The 22,476-nt window shown below is 46.9% G+C and overlaps 3 protein-coding genes across 5 annotated transcripts; 2 read left to right on the top strand and 1 right to left on the bottom strand.

The window, feature by feature from the left end:
* The first annotated feature begins 145 nt into the window (after positions 1-145).
* BECN1 (beclin 1) lies at positions 146-12,916 on the top strand. Of its 2 annotated transcripts, XM_045488984.1 has the most exons (13): positions 147-301; positions 576-704; positions 4,262-4,329; positions 5,231-5,289; positions 5,740-5,808; positions 5,964-6,054; positions 6,168-6,304; positions 6,465-6,659; positions 7,568-7,714; positions 9,813-9,962; positions 10,732-10,792; positions 11,232-11,374; positions 12,090-12,916. In XM_045488984.1, exons 2-13 carry the CDS (start codon positions 578-580, stop codon positions 12,256-12,258), a joined length of 1,416 nt encoding a protein of 471 aa, XP_045344940.1. In that variant the 5' UTR covers positions 147-301; positions 576-577; the 3' UTR covers positions 12,259-12,916. The 2 variants fall into 2 exon arrangements, with proteins under 2 accessions (XP_045344941.1, XP_045344940.1); XM_045488985.1 differs by lacking the exon at positions 5,740-5,808 and having other exon boundaries at positions 146-301.
* A 440-nt stretch (positions 12,917-13,356) lies between these two features.
* Positions 13,357-21,057, bottom strand: CNTD1 (cyclin N-terminal domain containing 1). Of its 2 annotated transcripts, XM_045488986.1 has the most exons (7): positions 20,632-21,057; positions 17,603-17,678; positions 17,187-17,355; positions 16,038-16,200; positions 14,966-15,110; positions 14,270-14,366; positions 13,357-13,690 (listed from the first exon to the last, which is right to left on the bottom strand). In XM_045488986.1, exons 1-7 carry the CDS (start codon positions 20,798-20,800, stop codon positions 13,523-13,525), a joined length of 987 nt encoding a protein of 328 aa, XP_045344942.1. In that variant the 5' UTR covers positions 20,801-21,057; the 3' UTR covers positions 13,357-13,522. The 2 variants fall into 2 exon arrangements, with proteins under 2 accessions (XP_045344942.1, XP_045344943.1); XM_045488987.1 differs by lacking the exon at positions 17,603-17,678 and having other exon boundaries at positions 20,632-20,734.
* A 96-nt stretch (positions 21,058-21,153) lies between these two features.
* LOC123603759 (cytochrome c oxidase assembly factor 3 homolog, mitochondrial) lies at positions 21,154-22,277 on the top strand. The gene is made up of 2 exons (XM_045488992.1): positions 21,154-21,408; positions 21,754-22,277. The coding sequence occupies exons 1-2, from the start codon at positions 21,195-21,197 to the stop codon at positions 21,858-21,860; spliced, it is 321 nt and encodes a 106-aa protein (XP_045344948.1). The 5' UTR covers positions 21,154-21,194; the 3' UTR covers positions 21,861-22,277.
* Positions 22,278-22,476: the final 199 nt, after the last annotated feature.

Here is a 22,476-nt window from a genome sequence, read left to right as displayed (position 1 = left end):
AACTCGTCCTTCACCTCCCCTCGCTACCTTTGCCCACCCGCCGACGCCTGCCGCGCTTCCCAGTTTAGCCTCTAGGGGGCGCGACGGGGCCCGTAGGCGAGTGGACCCGTTCTGACCTCTGGAGCGCCGGCAGGGCGGTCGTGGCGTCACGTCCGGTCCGGGCGGAAGTCCTCCCCTGGCCGACCGGGAAGTAGCTGAAGACTGGGCGATGGCAGTTCTGGAGGCCTCCCTCCGGGGCAGACCCGACGCCACGGTGCCCCCGCGGTAGACCGGACCACGGTGGCGGGCACCGGGTTCCAAGGTGACGGGCGTCGGGGGCTGAGCCGGGGCCTTAGAAGGGAGCCTGGGAACCCTGACGGCCCCTGTTGCAGCCCCTCCCTGACTCTGGGCTGGTAAATTGCCTTTGCCAGCGCTGCCCCGGAAACAGGACTGGCTGGTATCAGACCGTTCCTACAGGGAACGGCGCGGGCGAGGATTTGCCTCCTTGACTACACCAGCAAGGCAGGTGGTAGCCCCGGACCAGGGGCTCGAGGGCGCTGATTCTCCCTAACATCGCCTCCTCTCCACCGCCGCAGGGATGGAGGGGTCTAAAACGTCCAGCAGCACCATGCAGGTGAGCTTCGTGTGCCAGCGTTGCAGCCAGCCCCTGAAACTGGACACGAGCTTCAAGATCCTGGACCGTGTCACTATCCAGGAGCTCACAGGTCAGCGAGACCCTTGAAAAGAGGGTGGTCAAGATCGTGGAAAATGGGCAGCTTTAGAGATGTAGGTCTTAAGGTAGCTATCTTTGTAGTCGGCCATAGACTCTCGCTGTATGAACCTAGGAAAGTCATTTCATCTCTCGGGCTCCCTATTTTCTCTTTGGGAACGTGAAGAAGTTCTGACACTGTATCCTTCTGAGAGCTTCCTATTCTAAGGAGAGGTCCTTAGTGTTCTGCTCCTGCTGTTTCAGAGTAAAGGAATGTGTGTGTATAATAATAAGCACCATTTGTTGAGGGCTTACCATATACCAAGTGCAGTGCGTGCATTACTTCATCTGTGCAACAGCCCCTACGGGAGAGTACAATCATCATTTTACACATGAGGAATTGAGGCTCAGAGAGCTTAAGTGACTTATCAGTGGCCAACAGCTGGTAAATGGAGGAGCAGAGTCTTAAAGTCCCACAGTAAGATGAAGTTAGAAAAGGAACAAAAAGGCTGAATAGGTAGTTTAAATAAGCTCAAGGGTCCAGAGTCAGCCTGCTTGGATTTAAATCATAACTCAATTACTAGCAGACTGACTTTTTGCAAGTTACTCTACTTTCTAAGCCCTGGTTTCTTGGTTTATCTGTAAAATGTAAAATGACCTCAGGATAGTTGTAACGATCAAATATGATGAACATAAGTACTTAGGAATATACTGGGCAAATAGTACTCAATAAATGTTAGCTATTATCATTACTACCAGTTTCTCTTTTTTGAGTAGAATTAACTCTACATTTTTAGCCTTTTATTATGGAAAATTTCCATCGTATGGTCAAGAGAACAGCGTAATGAACTCCCTTGTATCTGTGACCCAGCTTCAACAATTAGCCACATTCTGCCATTCTTGTGTTCTCTATATCTTCACTCACCTCCCATCCCCGCTCAATTATTTTGCTTTTTATTCTTTTTAAAAAATAAATTGGCATGTCTTTATTTTTTATTTTTTTTAATATGAAATGTATCATCAAATTGGTTTCCATACAACACCCAGTGCTCATCCCAACAGGTGCCCTCCTCGATGCCCATCACCCACCTTCCCCTCCCTCCCACCCCCCATCAACCTTCAGTTCTCAGTTTTTAAGAGTCTCTTATGTTTTGGCTCCCTCCCTCTCTCACCTCTTTTTTTTTCCTTCCCCTCCCCCATGGTCTTCTGGTAAGTTTCTCAGGATCCACATAAGAGTGAAAACATATGGTATCTGTCTTTCTCTGTATGGCTTATTTCACTTAGCATAACACTCTCCATTTCCACCCACGTTGCTACAAAAGGCCATATTTCATTTTTTCTCATTGCCACGTAGTATTCCATTGTGTATATAAACCATAATTTCTTTATCCTTTCGTTAGTTGATGGACATTTAGGCTCTTTCCACAATTTGGCTATTGTTGAAACTGCTGCTATAAACATTGGGGTACAAGTGCCCCTGTGCATCAGTACTCCTGTATCCCTTGGGTAAATTCCCAGCAGTGCTATTGCTGGGTCACAGGGTAGATCTATTTTTAATTTTTTGAGGAACCTCCACACTGTTTTCCAGAGAGGCTGCACCAGTTTGCATTCCCACCAACAGTGCAGGAGGGTTCCCGTTTCTCCACATCCTCGCCAGCATCTATAGTCTCCTGATTTGTTCCTTTTTGCCACTCTGACTGGTGTGAGGTGGTATATGAATGTGGTTTTGATTTGTATTTCCCTGATGAGGAGCGACGTTGAGCGTCTTTTCATGTGAATTGGCATGTCTTTAAATGCACAAGTGTTAGCTGTGCTTTAAAACAATTTTTTTTTTATCTTTATTTTGGGGGGGGAGGGGGGAAGTGCAGAGAAAGGAAGGTACAGAGGATCTGAAGCAAGCTTTTCACAGACAGCAGAGAGCCTGATGCGGGGCTTGAACTCATGGACCATGAGATTATGACCTGAGCCGAATTTGCACGCTCAACTGACTGAGCCACCCAGACACCCCTAAAAAAAATTTTTTAAGGTTTATTTGTTTAATCTCGACACCCCACATGGGGCTCAAACTCATAATCCTGAGATTAAATCGCATGCTCTCCTGACCAAGCCAGCCAGTCGTCTTTAGCTGTGCATTTTTGACAAAATGGATAACTCAGTATAACTCAGATCATGGTAATGTAGAAAGTTTCCTCATGTTCCCTCACTTTCCTTCCTAGTTATTCTGGAGGAAAGGGGATGTTGACATTTGTTGTGGAAAACCTCAAAGTGTATAATGAGCCCTCACATACCCATCACCTCCACAATCATCAGTGCCTATTTAATCATGTTTCATCTACAGCCCCATCTATTCCCCTCCCACCCTGGAGCAAATCCCAAACATAAAAATACTGTAAATGTTTTGGTAAATATTTTTGAAAGACAAGGTATCTTTTTGTTTTTAATTTTTTTTAATGTTTATTTTTGAGAGAGAGACAGAGTGTGAGCAGGGGAAGGGCAGAGAGAGAAGGAGACACAAAAGTCGAAGCAGGCTCCAGGCTCTGAGCTGTCAGCACAGAGCCCGATGCGGGGCTCAAACCCACGAACTATGAGATCATGACCTGCGCTGAAGTCGGACGCTTAACCAACTGAGCCACCCAGGCGCCCCAATAAGGTGTCTTTTTAAAAACACAGCCATTAGAGGCTCCTGGGTGGCTCAGTCGGTTAAGCATAGGACTTTGGCTCAGGTCATGATCTCACGGTTTGTGGGTTCGAGCCCCTCATCGGGCTCTGCTGACAGCTCGGAGCCTGGAGACTGCTTTGGATTCCGTGTCTCCCTCTCTCTCTGCCCCGTCCCCTCTCACACACACACACACTGTCTCTCTCTCTCAAAAATAAATAAACATTAAAAAAAAATCAAAACACAATCGTGACACCATATAGTGGAAAAAATTTAACAGTTCCTTAATCTGATTTTAATGGGGGCAAGGGGAAGAAGATAAGAGATTTCATCTATGTGCAAATGGTGCTTTAAGAAAAGGGTGGTGGGGCGCCTGGGTGGCTCAGTCAGTTAAGCTTCTGACTTTGTCTCAGATCGTGCTCTCGCAGTTTGTGCCGAGCTCAGAGCCTGGAACCTGCTTCAGATTCTGTGCTCCCTCTCTGCCCCTCCCCCACTCACACTCTGTCTCTCAAAAATAAACGTTAAGGACAAGGTGGAAGGCAGCGCATGGGTGCCTCAGTCAGTTAAGCGTCCTACTTCAGCTCAAGTCATGATCTCACGGTTCCTGGGTTCGAGCCCCACATCGGGTTCTTTGCTGACAGCTCAGAGCTTGGAGCCTACTTGGATTCTGTGTCTTCCTCTCTCCCCAACCCTCCCACCCCCACTTGTGCTGTGTCTCTGTTTCTCTCTCTCTCTCTCTCTCTCTCTCTCTCTCAAAAATAAATAATAAACATTAAAAAAATTTTTTTTAATAAATTTTAAAAATTAAAAAGGTGGAGGCGGGAGTGGTGATGAGAATTTGTTTTTATTATTTCCTATATTTTCATACACAATCTGGCTTTGTTAAGACTCTAACTCAGTATTTTCCTTGTCCTTAGCTCCATTACTTGCCACAGCCCAGGTGAAACCAGGAGAGACCCAAGAGGAAGAGGCTAACTCAGGAGAAGTATGAAACACTGGAATGCAAACTGGGTTTCTGCAGGGTACTTGGTGCTTCTAGAGTGCCCAGACTTTTGGAAACTCTGGTTAACAAGAGACATTCTACATGATCAGACCACTGTGGGTCGTTGGGGAGGTACAGAAGTACACCTGAGGTTACAGGATTACTGACTGAGGCATCAGTTTAAAAATGTGGGGAGGGGTTTTTTTATTTGAAGCAGAATTACAAGCCATTAGAGGTAGGAGGTGAGATAACCTATGTGTCCAGGTCATCCCAGGGCATGCCTGGTTTATGTCTATTGTCTTAGCTAATTATTAATATCTACTGCTCCCCATTCTCAAAAGTGTCTTAGTTTGGACTAGAGTATGATTACGCTAGCCAGAAGGGATTGTCAGTATCAGAGAACATGTCATTTTTAAGCTGCGGTAACGTTAGTAATAATTTTCTTTGCTGAAGGTAGATGTCATAAGAGTTTGATGACATATCAATTATGTCAAAGTATCAAAAACATATAAATCATCTACCTTGTCGTATGCCATGGCAAACTTCATTGCAGTCTGATCTGCCTTTTTCCTTGTGCCATGATTTAGGGCCTTCTCTCCCCTACCCCTGACTGGTCAGTGTTGAGAAAATGCAGATTTAACCACACAATAACTACTATCACATAGATATCACATGGTTTGCCACAAAAAATCACATGGGACTTGGGGTTTGTCTGTATGAGGGGTCCTTTCTTAGTGCACATATACCAAGGATTGGCTAGATCATACCCATTTCTTACATCTCTGGTTTATCTGGTCCTGTGGTTATCAATCAAAGGTAAAGCCAAATGGTTCTGAGGCTCTTTGGGAAATAGACTCCCCCTGTAAGCTGCCAGAATTCTAATGCCCTCTTATTTCCTTCCCAGGAGCCATTTATTGAAACTCGCCAGGATGGTGTCTCTCGCAGATTCATCCCCCCAGCCAGGTGCCTACTACTCCTCAGCCCCCTGTTCCTTGCCAAAGGCCAGTAGAATTTTAATGGAACCCAGAATTGAGACCTGGAGCCAGGTGATGGAAATAAATCCTCATCTAGCCTTTTGGCCCTTCCAGAAAGGACGTATTCTCTTATACCTGGCCCGTCACCTTCCAGTATTGATTTTTTCCTGTAGCCGTTCACACAGTGGGAAGGGACGGTAGCTCTCATGACGAAGAATCAAGAAAAGTTGAGGGAGTGAATGACTAATAAGAGAGAGGGGCTCTTGAAAAGTTTTAAAATAGCAGATGTTGTTAGATGTTCAAGTTCTTAATCGTTGATGCATGTGAAGGCTGCTGGTGAGGGGTATGATATTTAAAAATGGTCTTTCCTGATTCTCCTTCCTTTTCTACTATAGACACACACACATGTCAGTTTTTGATGCCCCCTCTCCCTCCTTAGTCCATCCAGGCCAACCTTCGTGCTGAGTGCCCCTGTGGAAGACCAGCATGGCCTTCCCTTGGGAGAGAGGTACCCTTGGGAGGTCAGTCGGGCTAGGAGTGGGTATGCGCCTTGAGGCCCCTCAGCCAGTGCTTGAGAGTCTCTGCCACTGCCACTGCAGTAGGTGGAGTGGAGGAGGCCTCTCTGCTCCCTCATGTGGCCCTTGGGCGGGGGGCTGTCTGCAGGATGATGTCCACAGAAAGTGCCAACAGCTTCACTCTGATCGGGGAGGCATCTGATGGCGGCACCATGGAGAACCTCAGCCGAAGACTGAAGGCAAGTCAGCACTGTAGCAGCATCAGGCGGCGGGCCTGGCCGGTAGAGGGGGTGGCCGGGCAGGTAGCCTGGGGCAGGCCCTCCCCTGACTCTCCCACACCCCACGCTTCCAGGTCACTGGGGACCTTTTTGACATCATGTCAGGCCAGACAGATGTGGATCACCCACTGTGTGAGGAATGCACAGATACCCTTTTAGACCAGCTGGACACTCAGCTCAACGTCACTGAAAATGAGTGTCAGAACTACAAGTGAGTGCCTCTAGAGCCAGTGCCCGGAAACGGAGATCTGGACCGTGAAGCTGTCACCGCTCGGAGACTGCTTGGCTCTTACCCAGGCGCCGTGCTCCGCTCAGGTGAACAGAATGACAGGTTCCCCGCGGTGAGTGTATTCTGCCCGTGTCTTTGGCAGACGCTGTTTAGAGATCTTAGAGCAAATGAGTGAGGATGACAGTGGACAGCTACAGATGGAGCTGAAGGAGCTGGCATTAGAGGAGGAGAGGCTGATCCAGGAGCTGGAAGACGTGGAAAAGAACCGCAAGATAGTGGCAGAAAATCTCGAGAAGGTCCAGGCTGAGGCTGAGAGACTGGATCAGGAGGAAGCTCAGTGAGTGGTCACCCTGTTCCTCTGTCTCCCTTCCCACGAGGCTCCAGGAGAAGCAGTGGCTTCTGACTGAATGTGTCTGAGCAGTTTGTCAGCTGCAGTCGCCTGTCATTTGGTAGCATGTCTGCTCCAGATCCCACATACTGTTTGCGGGCCCTGCTTCTCCAGGTCTGTTGGGAGGGTTATGTGTGAAGGGTCGGCATGATTAAGTGAAAAAAGCATGTTGGTTGAATAGAGAGCAGAGAAAGAAGGGTTCTAGGTTGCACTGCTGCCCTGGGGGGAGCTGAGCTCGTTTGGGTAAGTCAGCCACCGAAGCTGGCATCCTCCTCTGGAAAGATGGACGTGTTGGCCTACATTCGTTCTTTCCCAGCCCGGAAATGTCACTGGTGATCTTGACTTGAGAGAACCCCCTGTGTAGTGGAGGAGACATAGTATCCACATTAACTAAAGTTGGGGGAGTGATGGACAGAGAAAAAAGTTAATGTTTTCAAAGGAGTGAACAAGTTACATTGGAAATGGTGTATGCCAACTATACAGAAGGACAGTGAGTGCACAGAAGTGAAGTTTTGGAAGTTCACCTGTGGTCAGTTCCTGGAAGAAGCCACTCTTAACGCCCTGACCCCACTTCTGGAAAAAAATTAGAAATACAAGAGGCATTGGTCCTGGTTTAGGAAGAGTCCTGTTTGCCTCTATCTTTTGCACGTGGGCGGCTGGAATTTGAGACATTTCTGTCCCTCGCAGGCAAAACAGCTAGGATCTGTATGTTCCTTTGAATGGGATCTGTGCCAAATGGAAAGGATGCTGTAACTAGGTCTAACCATAACCACTAGAATACATCGTTCTGGGGGGTGGTGAGAGAGAAATTCTAGCCCTGAACCTGCAGCCTTCAGTGGCCACCTTGCTGCTCACAGGTATCAGAGGGAATACAGTGAATTTAAGCGACAGCAGCTGGAGCTGGACGATGAGCTGAAGAGTGTGGAAAACCAGATGCGTTACGCCCAGATGCAGCTGGACAAGCTGAAGAAAACCAACGTCTTTAATGCAACCTTCCACATCTGGTAATGCGGGTTGGAGGGTGAGGAGTACCCGGAAAGCACTGCACGCCTGCGCCTTAGCTGGTGACCGCCAAGCCGGGGTGCCCGCCTCCATGAAATAGGGCTGTGCGTCGTCTCCCCATCCAGGTTGCTTTCATTCCTTGTGATGGGATAGACGTCTCAGGGGGTTGGAATTCTAGAGCTTGGTGACATTCACTCTCCCAAGGAAAGGGAAAGATCTGAGCCCTCCAGCCCCATGAAAACTTTGTCATCTGCCTGGTGCTGATTTCTTAACCCCTAGGGTCATTGATGTATTTATTCGACATTTCATCCATTTAACTAGTATCTGTTGAGTATCTCACACGTGGTAGGCACTATGCTAAGCGCCAGAAGGGCAACAGCAAACAACATGCGTTCTGCCTTCTGGTTGCTTACAGCCTCGTGGAAGAGACAGATACGTGACAGACTGTTGTTATGCGGTATGATAGCTGTAACCCTCGGGTGCTCTGGGGCCACCTAAAGACACTTTGCCCAATTTGGGAAGGCCGCATGCAGAGTTTTCCCCAGGGGAGGTTGATGCTTAAGCTGAGGCACAAAGTGGAAGTTTGCAGAGGGAGGGGGCTTGTTCCTGGCAGAGGAACATCATGTGCAAAGACACGGAGGAGTGGGGCATCCGAAGAACTGAAAGGAGCTTATTGTGACTGGAGATCGAGTGTGAAGGGGAGAGTGACAGGATATGAAACTGGAGAGTGACCAGTTCCCCCAAGGACCTTGTAGGCCTCATTAAGGGATTTGGACTTCATCCAAAAGGCACTGGAAACCACTGAAGCATTTTAGGCAGGGAAGTGACATAATTACTTTTGCATTTGTAAATGATAGTTTCACCTGCAATGTGGGAGATGATGGGGGCGGGGTGGGGAGAGGACAGTGCCTTTGGTAAGGAGACTTGTCAGTAGGACTCTAAGCAGGAAAAGATAGAGCAGTGGCATGGAGTTTGGAAAAAAATGGACAAATTGAAGAGATTTAGGAAGTCCAATCAAGAGAGCTTGGTGGTTTTTTTTTTTTTTTAATTTTTTTTAACGTTTATTCATTTTTGAGACAGAGAGAGAGCATGAATGGGGGAAGGTCAGAGAGAGAGGGAGACACAGAATCTGAAACAGGCTCCAGGCTCAGAGCTGTCAGCACAGAGCCCGACGCAGGGCTCGACCTCACAGACTGTGAGATTATGACCTGAGCTGAAGTCGGACGCCCAACCCACTGAGCCACCCAAGCGCCCCGAGAGCTTGGTGGTTTTTGAGGGTAGGGAGCAGGGAGAGAGCATTCAAGGGTGATGCCCCTGTTTCTACTTTGGCATCTGAGCACAAGGGGTAAAGATGACAGCTCACATTTGGACATATATTTATTTATTTACTTACCTACCTATCTATGTTTGTATTTGTTTAACATGTTGAGTTCATTTATTTTGAGAGAGTACGAGTAGAGGAGGGGCAGAGAGAGAGAAAGAGAATCCCACACAGGCTCTGCAATGACAGTGCAGGGCTTGAACTCACAAACTGAGATCATGACCTGAGCCAAAATGAAGAGTTGGATGCTTAACCGACTGAGCCAACTCATGCGCCCCAGACGTGTATTTAAAGTGCCAAGTAGAGGGGCGCCTGGGTGGCGCAGTCGGTTAAGTGTCCGACTTCGGCTCAGGTCATGAACTTGCAGTTTTTGAGTTTGAGCCCCGCATATCAGGCTCTGTGCTGACAGCTTGGAGCCTGCTTCAGATTCTGTGTCTCCCTCTCTCTTTGCCCCTTCCCTGCTCATGCTCTGTCTCTCTCTGTCTCTCAAAAATAAATAAATGTTAAAAAAAAAAATTAAAATAAATAAATAAAGTGCCAAGTAGAGGGGCGCCTGGCTGGTTCAGTCAGTAGAGCATATGACTCCTGATCTCACGGTTGTGAGTTCAAGTCCCACGTTGAGTGTAGAGCTTACCTAAGAAAAAATAAAGTGCCAAATAAAGCTTACCATGAATCTGGAGATGAGGGAGATCTATACCAGCGTTTAGGTGCAAACAGGAAGTCTCAAAGTTGCCGAGTGTTGAGTTCTCCCTGTATTTTCTCCTGCCCTCCTGCCGTAGGCACAGTGGACAGTTTGGCACAATCAATAACTTCCGACTGGGTCGCCTGCCCAGTGTTCCTGTGGAATGGAATGAGATCAATGCTGCATGGGGCCAAACAGTGCTGCTACTCCATGCCCTGGCCAATAAGATGGGTCTGAAATTCCAGAGGTAAGAAGTGCACCCCTTTCTTGGGGTGTGGCATGTCTTTGGTTTTTTTTTTTAAACGTTTATTTTTATTTTTGAGAGACAGAAATAGAGCATGAGTGGGGGAGGGGCAGAGAGAGAGAGGGAGACACAGAATCTGAAGCAGGCTCCAGGCTCTGAGCTGTCAGCACAGAGCCTGACATGGGGCTCGAACTCATGGTCCGCGAGATCATGACCTGAGCCGAAGTCGGACGCCCAACCGACTGAGCCACCCAGACGACCCCGGGTGTGGCATGTCTTTGATGTAATTTGTATTTCCAGCCTGGTACTCTCCTCTGCTGCGGCAAGAACCCTTGTTCACAACACACCGAGAGTTTTCTGCCTGTGGAGACTCCCGTCGGCTTCTGGTCGGCTTCTGGTAGAGACTCCCAGAAAAGTCGCTTTCCACTCATCAAGCAGTCCTTGAGCTGCATGACCGTAGCTGTGGTCCCCAACCCATCGTCTCCAGAACCTTGGGGGTTCCTCAGGCTGTTTTTAGCTTTTGTGTTTTTTTTCAGCCTAAACCAAAACCTACATTTACCTGTGAGAGACCCCCAGACAATTGTGTAATAAATGTAGTTCAGTAAACAGAACCTTTTAAACATGGGAGTCTATGGGGAGATGAGAGACAGAGGTGGAAATAGTAAAAGTAGTCCTTGGATAGGATGAAGCATGAAAATCACTGGGTTATAACATTTCAATAATCGCTTCAGGAGGAGCCCTGTATCCACCTCTGTATGCGTCTCCATTTTAGGTATCGACTTGTTCCCTACGGAAACCATTCATATCTGGAGTCTCTGACAGACAAATCTAAGGTACTCTGGGAAGCCCCATCTTCAGTGGGATGCAGAATCCTGGTACCTCCTGACAAAATGCTTTGCTTTTGATAATAGCATTTCTTAGTTTGTTCCTTAGGTGGAGGTGTCTCATGACCCTGTGTCTTGTTCAATGCCTTGTCTAGTTCAGGATTAGCTCTTTGGGGCCTACAGACAAAAAGTAGGTTTTTACAGTCTGTCGAAAAGGGCTAAGGGCGGATCAGAGGGGGATGTGTATGGTAGGCTACGAAAGGAGTCACTGTGAGGTATTTACTACATCTCTGGTGATAAAACAGTTCCTGGGCATTGCATTTGCCCAGGATTACTGCTTCCAGTGAAATACAGACAAACAGGACTTGAGAAATGGAGAGTCTTGGGAACACTCTCTGGTAGCCTGTCTTGGTGCCACACCCTCAGCCAGTTCTCTCTTCTTGGGCAGGAGCTGCCATTATATTGTTCCGGGGGGTTGCGGTTTTTCTGGGACAACAAGTTTGACCATGCCATGGTGGCTTTCCTGGACTGTGTGCAGCAGTTCAAAGAAGAGGTTGAGAAAGGCGAGACACGTTTTTGTCTTCCTTACAGGTCAGTATTCCCTAATGCTCCATGAACCTAGAGTAGGACCAAATAGAGCATAACCAAAGGGACAGTAAGAATGGAGGCAAAACATAGTCTAAATGGTAGGAAAGCAAAATCATGACACTGATGGGCAAAGAGTGATTCAACACTATAAGCAGGACAGAATATGACCATCCGGTCACATATTCTCTTCGGTGCTCTGGGGGATTTTCTTAGCACAGAGCTCAAGCTGGCTCTCTAACTTCAGGAAGCTTTCCTCTTAAGCCCTTGGAAATACATAGGAATGCTTCCTTTGGTCAAATGTTGTAGGAGCCCAGTGATAGATGCAGACCTTAGTTCAAGAGAACAAGGCTGAGCTGCTTCCGTCACCCCAAAACAAAGCATTTCTTTTCTCCTGCCTCCCTTCTCTCCCCATGAGTTCAGGGATGCCTAGGAAAACAGTCAGGGGTACTGTAACCCTCACTTACCCTCTGCTCCAGGCTTCTCATTTGTTTGGGTGTGTGTCCTGTCCCTGTACTCTGCAATGACAATGAGGCTCTTGTGACAGCCTTCTTGATGTTTGGCTTTTAAGCAAATCCAAAATACACTACCATTCCTCGCCAAGAGTTCTTTAATAGATAAAATGACGTGAATGGTCCCATGATCAAGTCCCTGCCCGTTTGCCTGAACTGACTTAACTCGGATCTCAGTTACTAATGAGCTCTGCTGTGTGCATCTGCAGGATGGATGTGGAGAAAGGCAAGATTGAAGACACAGGAGGCAGTGGCGGCTCCTATTCCATCAAAACCCAGTTTAACTCTGAGGAACAGTGGACAAAAGCTCTCAAGTTCATGCTGACGAATCTTAAGTGGGGTCTTGCTTGGGTATCCTCACAGTTTTATAACAAATGACTTTTTTTCTTAGGGAGATGTTTGCCTTAAAGGCTTTAAATTTTGTTTTGTTTGAAAAAAAAAAAAAAAAACGTTTTAAATTAAATTCGGGTACTATTAACAGCACATGTTTACAATACCAAAACAGAAAAAATCTACAAAAGCCACTTTATTTCAGGATATCATGTGACAGATAGTTTCCAGAGCTACAATGTGTCATGTACAGCTATCAGCCTTTGTCATAGGTTTGACTCTTAACCCCAAACCTTCCTTTCCCTCTCTCCCCTCAAAACAACTAATTTAAAATTGTTTTTGTTTTTGTTTTTGTTTTGTTAACTGAGTTGAATTGAGATCAATGTGTTTTCACTGGGTTTTATCTCTCTCAACTTCCTGCACTTACAATATGAAATAGAAACTTTTGTCTCCACTGAGACGACGAGATGTATGAGACGTACAGCTGGATAACGTGAGAAAATGACACATAAGCTTTGGTCACCAGATGATGTGATCAGAAGCTTGAAATTTAACACTTGTCCTCACTTGCTTCCAGTGCTGAATGCCTACTCTGCTCTCTGTTAGAGATATGAAATGGTGTTTGATATTGTTTGAGACATTATGGAGAGATTTAATTATTTGTAATAAAAGATTTACTGCAGTCTGATAACTGCCCAGAAGTGCACTGCTGGTTTTTTTGTTGACTAAAATAGAGCACTTTGTATCCCGGGAGTATTGAGTTCAAGTGCAGGTATGTGAAAGCTCTGTTGAAACATGTTTAGAGATGGATTGGTGTTAGTTTTAAAAAAGACTAATGGCAATAGACAGCTGTGGAGGAAGCCCTATTTGTGTACATGTCAATGACAGAACAGAGATGTTAAACTAACTTTAAGGGGAAATAAAGGCTGCCTCCTTGATGCTCAGTCAAGGTCACCCAAACAGTCTCGGTTTTCAAGCCCCTGGTTAACACTAATTTCCACATCCTATGTTCTCTTTCAGTGAAATGAACAGTTAAGGAAAAGCTATAAATACCTTGTTAAACAAAAACGAACCAACTTCACTAATGTTCTGTCTCCTCCCAGCTCCTTGACATTTTCAGTCTGATACAACAAAAAGACATACTTGTCAACTTTAACTCTTTGTCCGATGCAGAAAAGTGCACATGAAGTTGGAACACAAAACATAGTCCAAAAGATACTTGGAACTTTTGTACCCTGAGTTGAAGAGTAAACAAAAGGAGGGATAAGCGCAGTGGTGAAGGCTGTTGAATACTTGGCGGGTGGAGCCCACCTCACGTGTTGGAGGAAGTGGCAGCCCGCAGAGCTCTGGCCTCCAGGTGGGGGGGGACAGGCTGTCGCTCTGGAGTGTTGGCGCCCACGCTGTGAGTCAGGATTGCGTAAGAGAACTCAGCGATGCTTTCCAGGGCAATGCCAGTGATGCTCTGCAAATGCTCCACAACCTTCAGAAATAGACGGATTTTTTTTTTATTACTAAATAATCTCCACGTGTTTTAGTGCACAGACACATCGCTCATGCTGTTCTCTCAAGCCAGATGTAAATTTTTTCATTTCTCTGAGTTTACCGAGAAGATTAAATCCAGATCCCAGTGTTTGCCAATGGCCAAATTACATTAGGATGGATACCTTTACCCTGATAGTGTTAGCCTGGAAAGTTTCTGCTAGACATCTCATTGTGCTGGAGATAAGGTCTGTGAAATATAAATGGGACACTTGGGCCTTGACACTGTCTTCTATTTGGGACGATATACTTATTGGACTTGAACATGATAGTGGATATTGTCAGAAAGGGAAATGAACGAGCTGAACACAGACCTCCATTTCCAGCTCCATAAGGGAAAAACTGGAGAGCGCTTTTCAGACCTACTCTAGCATTTCCTCTCCCAAATCCTGCTTATTCATCCTAATCCTGGGTCTTGACTTATCATTTAGAAGTTGTCTTTTCTTTTCCTTTAACTGATGGGAGAATGCTTTCTATTAAGTGAATTCTGACCGTGCTGGTCCTGCTCAGTGGTGCGTACCTGGCTCCAGCACTCATGGTTTTGGATGAAAGCACTTGCCGCAATGATTCCTACTCCCAACAGCATGAAGTCTTCCTTCACTGAAACAAACTTTTCCCTGAGTGATTAAAACCATATTAATTTTGGAGCTAGAATGAAATTTGATCTTCCAAACCCGAGGGTCATGGAACTTCAATTAAGAGTTGTTTATGTTGATCATCTTGGACTTTTTGAGATATGGAAGGAAATGGCCAAATAATAGCTAATTGACCCCCTCCCCAGCCCAACTGGGATTAAAACCTGAGCCTTCTGACTCGTTTATGGGCCTTTTGTTGTCCCATCGGTCTTCCTAACAAATGTAACCGTGAGTCTTTTTACCAGTCTGACTTCACAGTAATCAAACACTTTTGTCCAAGTTGCAGCCCTGTGACTATAAGGGCCGTCCAGTAATCTCAAATTTAAGCAGCCATAAAGGAAGAACTAAGAGAGAAAGCATGTTAATTACCTGAAGTCATTTAAATTTAAAACGAAATACTGATTGGGCTTAGTCATCTGCATCCAAGCAATACTGGAAGTTAATTAAAAACAGGTAACCTGTGCAGGTTATCTGTGGCCTGGATGCCTTACTGGGGAAATTCCATTCCCATGGTATGTTCTCGAGGTATGTTCCTAACTCGCTATTTCTGGAAGAGGCCTACCCTAAAGGAGTTGCCTTACCCTTGCAGCTGACTGGGTATGGAGTTTTCAATTGAAGCCCTGAGCAGGCTCTCATATACGGGTTCGTGCAGGAGATAGACAAGGTCGAGCAGGATCAGGCAGGTTGCATGCAGCTGTGTGGCTGGGACCAAACAGCCATTGTATCCTAGATGGAGTGTGGGCATGGTAAAGAACATTAAGTGCATCTTCTCTGACCGTAATCACCGTTGTCATGTGACATAAAGCTCTTGAGCTAATGATAATGAGTTCTGTAGGAAATCTCTTTAGTTGGGGGGTCAATTTTATTTTATTTTTATTTTTTTGGAGGTCAATTTTAAAATGTTTATTTTGAGAGAGAGTGTGTGCGTTCGAGCAGGGGAGGGGCAGAGAGAGAGAATCCCAAGAAGGCACCGTGCTGCCAGTGTAGAGCCCGACATGGGGCTTGATCTCACAAACCATGAGATCATGACCTGAGCCTAAACCAAGGTGCCCCAGGAGGTCAATTTTAAAGGATAAAGGGAGGGGTGCCTGGTGACTCAGTCCATCAAGCATCCAACTTTGGTTCAGGTCATGATCTTGCGGGTCACGCATTTGAGCCCCATGTCAGGCTCTATGCTGACAGCTCAGAGCCTGGAGCCTGCTTCAGATTCTGTGTCTCCCTCTCTCTCTGCCCCTCCCCCCCACACTCTCTCTCTTTCTCTCTCTCAAAAATAAACGTTAAAGAAAAAAAGGATAAAGGGAGAGGTAGAGAAATCTCCATCTACAGTATATATACAGATAAGCGTATATTTGGTTGTTCCCATCTTATCTCATACCTCTCTAGAAAATCACCTCTTTGATCCTACAGCAAGAGTGCCTAGTGAGTCCAAATAGAAGCCAGGTGCTGAGACCTGAGTTTCCTTCCCTGACAAGTACCAGAGGGGACACTTGACTGTGTCCCCAGTCTTCCTGCTCCCCCCCCCACCCCCACCCCAGACTTCCTGCTGTTTCTCATTGGCAGGTTCTTTCCACGGCTTCCAAACCTCTGGGCACATTCTTGTTGCCTTCTATGGGCGACTCCAACCCATATTCTCTGACGCACGTAATAAAGTACCTAAAACCTCCAGAAGCATCTCTACATATGCCAGGGGAGTAGGCAGATTGATTTGGAAGTTCAGGGACTTCAAAACATCAAGCTCTGACTCCAGCAGTTCCTCCTTAGTGTGCACATACCCCAGAGACTGGAGGAAATTGAGGACTGTAACGTTGCTGATAATCTGAGCAAAGAAAAACAAAACAGTGAGAGGAAGAGAAGGGTGTCAGAATAAAGGTCATACATCTTGGCACAGTATACAAAGCTTTTCACAATCCAGCCCATGCCTTCATCGCGTCTTCTCTCTTAGTAATTGCCCCTTACGCCCCCACGCCGTCATATAGGATTACTTACAGTTTCTGAGCCCGTCCAGCTCTCCAGGCCTGTATGCGTGCTGTTTCCTATGTCTGGATCTCCCTTTCCTCCCCCTCCTCTCTCCCCACTTTCCTTAACTCCTCTCCATCTTTTTTAAGGACCTTCCCATCTCCTGCCCATACCCCCTTCAAAAAGTCATGGTCTCTAAATATACTTCCTTGACTCTCCAAGGCTGTGGGTGTACATTCATAGCCATCTGTATTTACACTAATCAGAGCACTCTCCCACATTATTTGCCTGCATGTCTTCTCTCATTGGATAATAAATTCCTTGAGATCGCAGGCAATATGTTTAATGTTGTACCCATGGCACCTAGTGCAGCATCTGCCCATAGAAGACAGTGAACATTCGTTGAGTGAATGGTATTTTACTATACAGGCATTGGGTAGGGGTATGGAAACATTTTATCCCCTATAAATGTGACCATTTGTCTTTAATACTGATAGGTCTGTTGGTAATTCAGGCACCTTATGTAAACTGTCCTTGAGTCCAAGGGGAGGAAAGGTGACCTGTATGAATGATGGCATCTGTCCAGCAATTATACTTTGGGAACAGAACTTCAGGCTATTTAATAACTGCCTCTGTGTGACTGTGTGTGTGTGTGTGTGTGTGTGTGTGTGTGTGTGTGTGTGTGTTTGTGCATGTGTAGGAGGTATGCCTAGGAAGCATAATCACACTCTGGAATTTCCACAGGAGTAGTAACACCTAGCTTAGGAGCAGGTTTCTCACAGTCACCTTTGGACGAGCTGGTTTCTCCTAACATTCAGGTGCCCATGAGAGACCCCAGTTCCTTACTTTGTAGTGGAAGGAAAGTTTGCTCGCCAGTTGAACACATGACACAAGACGCAGGATGAACTTGTCGAAAAGCTGTTCTTTCAGAGCTTTCCAATTCTGAGGCTCCGTCTTCTCTCTCAGCTGGGTCGTGGCTTGCCTACAGATATTCTCTGCCTGCTTAACCATAAACCTGTAAGGAAGGGCAGGGGAGAGTAAACCATCCGCACTCACTCAAACTAAAGGGAGTTTGTGCTATCAAACTATGCTATATCTCCTCCTCTCCAATATCAGTCCCTTGGTGAGACATGTGCATTTGCAAGTAACAGAGGGTGTAAAACCAGGTCTCATGGTAAGGGACAACTGTACTTTTTTAAGACTTGGAGACATTAGCTATTCTGAGAGGTACCACTCACAAAGACCTATGCTCAGGGCTTTACCTTTCTAGGATTTCTACAGCCTGGTAGCTCACGGATTTCTCCAGACACCATTGTTCAGACAGGAGAAAAACAAACTCTGCCAAAACAGGAAAGAAGAGCCTAATTCACAAGGTGCAACCAAAACCACTCCGTGAACTCCTGGCATTGTGTAAAAGCCACGAGGGGGCCGAGGGAAGAGGGTCAGGGGCTGAGAAGGGGGAGACTGGAACAACACAAGCTGAGCTTAGTTCCCTTTCCTGCCAACAGGCAGATCCAAGCTGACAGAGCCCCCTTGGTGACCCTTGAGCCTTCCTGTGGGTCTCAGCTGATAAAAGGCTTGGCCAGCTACACACAAACATACCAGCTGGTCCAGTTGGCCTCTACACCATGCTGGGAACCTCTAGCTTCAAGAGAGATTCTTGGATGGATAAAAACCCTAACCCCTATATTCTGTTTTCAGTGGAATGTTGACAGGAACAGAAAAGTCCCTCCTGGAGCTTCAATACTCTTCGTAACAGTGTTTGTTTAGTAACCACCCTCTGGAGAACTCCCATTGCTTTACAAACAGGATTCACCTTACAGCTGGACACCATCTCTCCACCACCAGTTTGTTGGGTAAATCTGCAGTGGCTGAGCCTGTCCGCAGGAGCAAGTTTGTTACTGGGGAGTGGCTTGTTTTGAAGAAATCTCCCCTACGTCAGGGACCACAGCCCACTTTGTGAGGGGGGCAAGGGCATTGGGAAGATGGGAAGGGCAAGATACCTTGGCAAAATCTTAGGCCGCCTCTGTTTCTCTTTGAAAGAACAGCCCCAGATAGAATTCTATTTAGTTTGCATTATCATCAGAGGGTGGAAACAAGGGTAAATGTTAGTTCTCAACAAAGAAAGCTCCCACAGAACTTGGGACTTTTAGCACTGGTTAGCAACGAATTATGCATAGTCAAATGACCATGTGTCTTCAGAGAAAATTTGCCTTTCTTAGGCACATAAAAGTTAAGCTGGCGCAAGACAGTTGAACAGTCTGCCCAACACATGTTACACATATGTACAAAACCTGGCTGTTATAGAAACTAAAGCCCTGCTAGCAGTGCCCAATGCAGAAGATAATTAGTTTAAGCAATTAAGCAAAATACCCTAGCACACGGAACTGTGTGTTATTAGTCCTTTTGTTTGCTGGAGGTTAGGCCTTACTTCTTCGGTGTGTGTGTGTGTGTGTGTGTGTGTGTGTGTGTAGTTGTTTGGGTTTGGTTTGGGACTGAAGTATCTGGGCAGTTGTTTCTATTTTCTAATTTGCCAAGCAAACTGAGCTAGGGTTAGATGCAATAGGTGATGGTTACGCTTTCCCTTCCTGCTGGCTCTCCCTCCAGCACTTAAAAACATACATCATTTACCTGAAAGACCCTCCCCTTCTATCCTCTTAAGCTAGTTTTGCATCACTGTTAACTTTCTTGAGAGCCTTTGCTTAAACCTGCTGCTTCCACTTCCTCGTGAATTCCCTGACGTTCTGTGGTTTGGCTTCTACTTTTATCAACTTGCCGAAATGATGGTCTCAAAGGCCAGAAAACAGGTCCAAACTGTTAAACATCATCACCTTTTTGCAACTTTCAATCCCGTCGTTCATATCCCTGAGGCAGCTGAAATTGCTGACCATCATCCTTCTTGAAACTCTCCTCTTGGCTTCCAGAGGTGCCTTGGTTCTGTTCCTATCTCCCTATTTTTAAGAATTTCCTTCATGACTCTTCTCCCTACTCCAGTTGCCTGAACACAAAATGTTTCCCAAGGGAGGAAATGTCTTTGACTTGCTTCTCTTTTCTCCCTCTCAGACTCATTCTCTACCAGTTTCAACAGTATCACTATGGAGATAACTCCAAAACCATTATCTCTAGTTCTGACCTCTCTTCTGACTTTTTTTTTTTAAACATCTTACTAGAAACCTTCCTTTAGAGGTTCTACAAGCCCCTGAAACTCAGTGGATCTGAAACCAAAGCTGTTCTCTTTCACAAAAAAAAGTCATGCCCTGTTTTATTATTTTTTACTAGATGTATGTATTTCTCTTAATGGCACCACTATATTCCCATTCTCTTAGACTCAACCCTTTGGCATGGTCTTCTTTGCCTTCTCCACCTCTTAAATTCACCCACGGCAGAACCCAAGATTTTGTCTCTGAAATGTTTTTAATCCATCCTCCCCTGTCATTCCCTCTGCCCTATTGCCTAAACTAGTGACAGAAGATTCCTACTGGTCTACCTCTCTCCTATCTCTCCCTACTCCACTCCATTCTATATATCGCAGCCAAAATAACTTTTTCTAGGGGGAAGGTTACAGGCATATCACTCCCCTATTTGAAAACCTTCAATGCCTTCTTGTTTTCCTACTAAGCCAAGTATAAACAGTCCCCCACCCCGGCCCTTGGCATTCAAAGTCCCATATGGAATGTCTCCAAACTACTTTTCTGGTCTTAATTTCAACTCCTCTTCCACATGCTCTGGACAACCTGGACTTAACCACTGTTCCCACACTCACCCTAAGCTTCCCTGTTTCCATGGCTTTACTCAGGTTAGCCCCTTTTGGTAGAAATGCTGCCCCCCTCCTCCACCTTCATCAACCAAAACCTCATCCTGCTTTGAGGTCTACCATGCCTGGAGAACACTCTTAAATCTTCCTAACCTCACCTCACACTATCGCTCCTTTCCATCCCCAGAAAGCTTCTTTTATCTGCTATGTCACTTAACTAACAGTACCTGTACCTGGTCATTTACAGATTTGTTCTAATATCCTCTAAAGATTAGGCATGGTTTGAAAGCAGGGGCTGAATCTCTATTTTGTCCTTCTGTGCCAAGCGGTGTGGAGAAGCACTCTACATGGGTTGAAATCAAGGGTAGGGTGCTGGTGTTATCTTGTTCATCACTGTATCCCCTGTACCTCGCATATAGTGGTTACTAACAACACTTATTTGAATGAAGAAGGCAAACAGAACCTCCAGGCTGGGGTGCCTCCCAGACAGGTGCCCCAGTCTCCCACAAAACCATCTCCCGGGCCCTGGGTCCACACCCACGATCCGGGTCTCCCTGAAGCTGCCCATCCGGCCGGCAGCCCCCTGCACGGCTTGCTCGTTCTGCTGCGCCAGGTGAAGCAGAGCGTCTTCGATCATCTCTGTGGCAACAGCTCCAAATTGAAAGTCACTGAGGGAGGCCAATCTTGACCTCACAGGTTCCTGCATTTTCAGAAGCCTTTGGGGGCACCCGGACGGCTCACGGGATCCATAAACCGACCCCCTTAGCTTCACCCCAGAGTCTTCCGCCACACTCTGTCTGGGACTCCTCGTCCCCTTCTGTGTGCTTGTCTTCACCTCAAGTCTGAGGAAAACCCAGTTTCCCCCACTGCCTCGAGCCTTCTACAGCCCTTTCTCGCCCTAACGGCCACGGACCCCTCAGCCAATCAGAAAGCTCGGCTGGTTTGCCACCCCCCCACCCCCTTCCCCTAAAGCCAAGAGCCGCCCTCCCCTCGCGAAAGAAAACGCGGACTACAATTCCCAGAGTCCGCTGCTGCGGCCAAGGACGGCTATTCCCAGCAAGCCCCGCGCCTTGGGGGCCTACGAAGGGCGGAGCGGCAACATGGCGGCGCCAGGAGCTGGTGATTCTCTCGATGCTAAGAGTGGAAAGGCCCCCGTGGCTCAGCGCATCGACCCAACTCGAGAGAAGCTGACTCCCGCGCAGCTGCAGTTCATGCGGCAGGTGCAGCTCGCCCAGTGGCAGAAGACTCTACCACAGCGGCGGACCCGGAACATCGTGACCGGCCTGGGCATCGGGGCCCTGGTGTTAGCTATTTGTATCCGTTCAAACTGTAGGCTCAGGAGACGGCATATGGGGGCAGAGACAGGGGAACAGTGGCGAGTACTAGGTAGTGTGGGGGTGGTAAAAAGAGCCAGAGCCGTGAAAGTCTTGGCCATTCCTGATGCTGAGCCAAGCGTTTAATGTACCTTACTTTGTCACTGTAAGATGCTCTTTTAATATGCTTTGTCAATAATAACGGAATAATCAAGGCTCAGAAAAGCAGAGGGCGGAAGATCCAATCACTGATTTGGGAGGGTGAGAGAATAACAAGGGTGGTGGAACAAGGCTAGGAAAAGGCAATGTGCATACTCCGAGTGGTTTCCTGAACCCACTTCCCCAGATGGTTACACCTTCTACTCCGTGTCCCAGGAGCGTTTCCTAGATGAGCTGGAGGACGAGGCCAAAGCTGCCCGAGCCCGAGCCATGGAGAGGGCATCGGGACCCTGAACCAGATGGGCACTATGCATCTCCAACCTGCTGGAGCCCCTTCACATGGTGGATGATGCCCCATGACCCTGTGGAAATCAAAGCCTGCACACAGCATTGCTGGCCTCAACCTTGGACGATGAATGAGCCCAAGAAGCCAGGGATTTATTGCGTTTGGCCTGGTCAAGGGAATATTGGCCACTTCATGCTCACTGTGTCCAGTCACTGAGCCCTTCTTATAGTATGTTTCCTTATTTGAGAGTTGTACAACCTTGACCTTGGCTTTTCTCGGTCTTTCTAACTTTGTGGTTTACCTTCTCCACCTCCCAGGGGCTTAGCTGTTATAGGGGTGGGGTGGCAGCTCTGTGTGGTGTTGGAACCTAAAGTGGAAAAGATGGGGTTAGGTTGAGAATAATAAACTGAGTCACCTCTCTTGGAGCCAAGATGAGTGTGTTGAGGCTGAGGGATGGCATGACCATGCTGGAAAGCTCCACAAGCAGTAGCTGCAGCAGTGGCATTGCCCCAGGGAGCTGTAAATGTTTAACTAGAATTACTTTTTTCCATGAGATGTTTCCATCTGATTTAAGGGAGAGATCATGGTAGGTCACTGGGCTGTGTGAGACCAAACTATGTGTCC

Source organism: Leopardus geoffroyi, chromosome E1 (assembly GCF_018350155.1).
Source record: "Leopardus geoffroyi isolate Oge1 chromosome E1, O.geoffroyi_Oge1_pat1.0, whole genome shotgun sequence".
Lineage (NCBI taxonomy): Eukaryota > Metazoa > Chordata > Mammalia > Carnivora > Felidae > Leopardus > Leopardus geoffroyi.
Note: the sequence above shows the minus strand (reverse complement) of the source record. Positions and strands in the feature narration are given on the sequence as shown.

Excerpts from the sequence above, each read along its gene's own strand:
- LOC123603759 (XM_045488992.1), top strand. The coding sequence starts at position 21,195 with ATGGCGGCGCCAGGAGCTGGTGATTCTCTCGATGCTAAGAGTGGAAAG. Across the intron at positions 21,409-21,753 it reads GGCCCTGGTGTTAGCTATTT|ATGGTTACACCTTCTACTCC; the intron begins GTATCCGTTCAA and ends CCACTTCCCCAG.
- BECN1 (XM_045488984.1), top strand. The coding sequence starts at position 578 with ATGGAGGGGTCTAAAACGTCCAGCAGCACCATGCAGGTGAGCTTCGTG. Across the intron at positions 5,809-5,963 it reads GGCCTTCCCTTGGGAGAGAG|GATGATGTCCACAGAAAGTG; the intron begins GTACCCTTGGGA and ends GGCTGTCTGCAG. Across the intron at positions 6,305-6,464 it reads AATGAGTGTCAGAACTACAA|ACGCTGTTTAGAGATCTTAG; the intron begins GTGAGTGCCTCT and ends TGTCTTTGGCAG.
- CNTD1 (XM_045488986.1), bottom strand. The coding sequence starts at position 20,800 with ATGCAGGAACCTGTGAGGTCAAGATTGGCCTCCCTCAGTGACTTTCAA. Across the intron at positions 17,679-20,631 it reads CAGGGAGACCCGGATCGTGG|AGTTTGTTTTTCTCCTGTCT; the intron begins GTGTGGACCCAG and ends CTGTTTTGGCAG. Across the intron at positions 16,201-17,186 it reads AACTTTCCTTCCACTACAAA|ATTATCAGCAACGTTACAGT; the intron begins GTAAGGAACTGG and ends TTCTTTGCTCAG.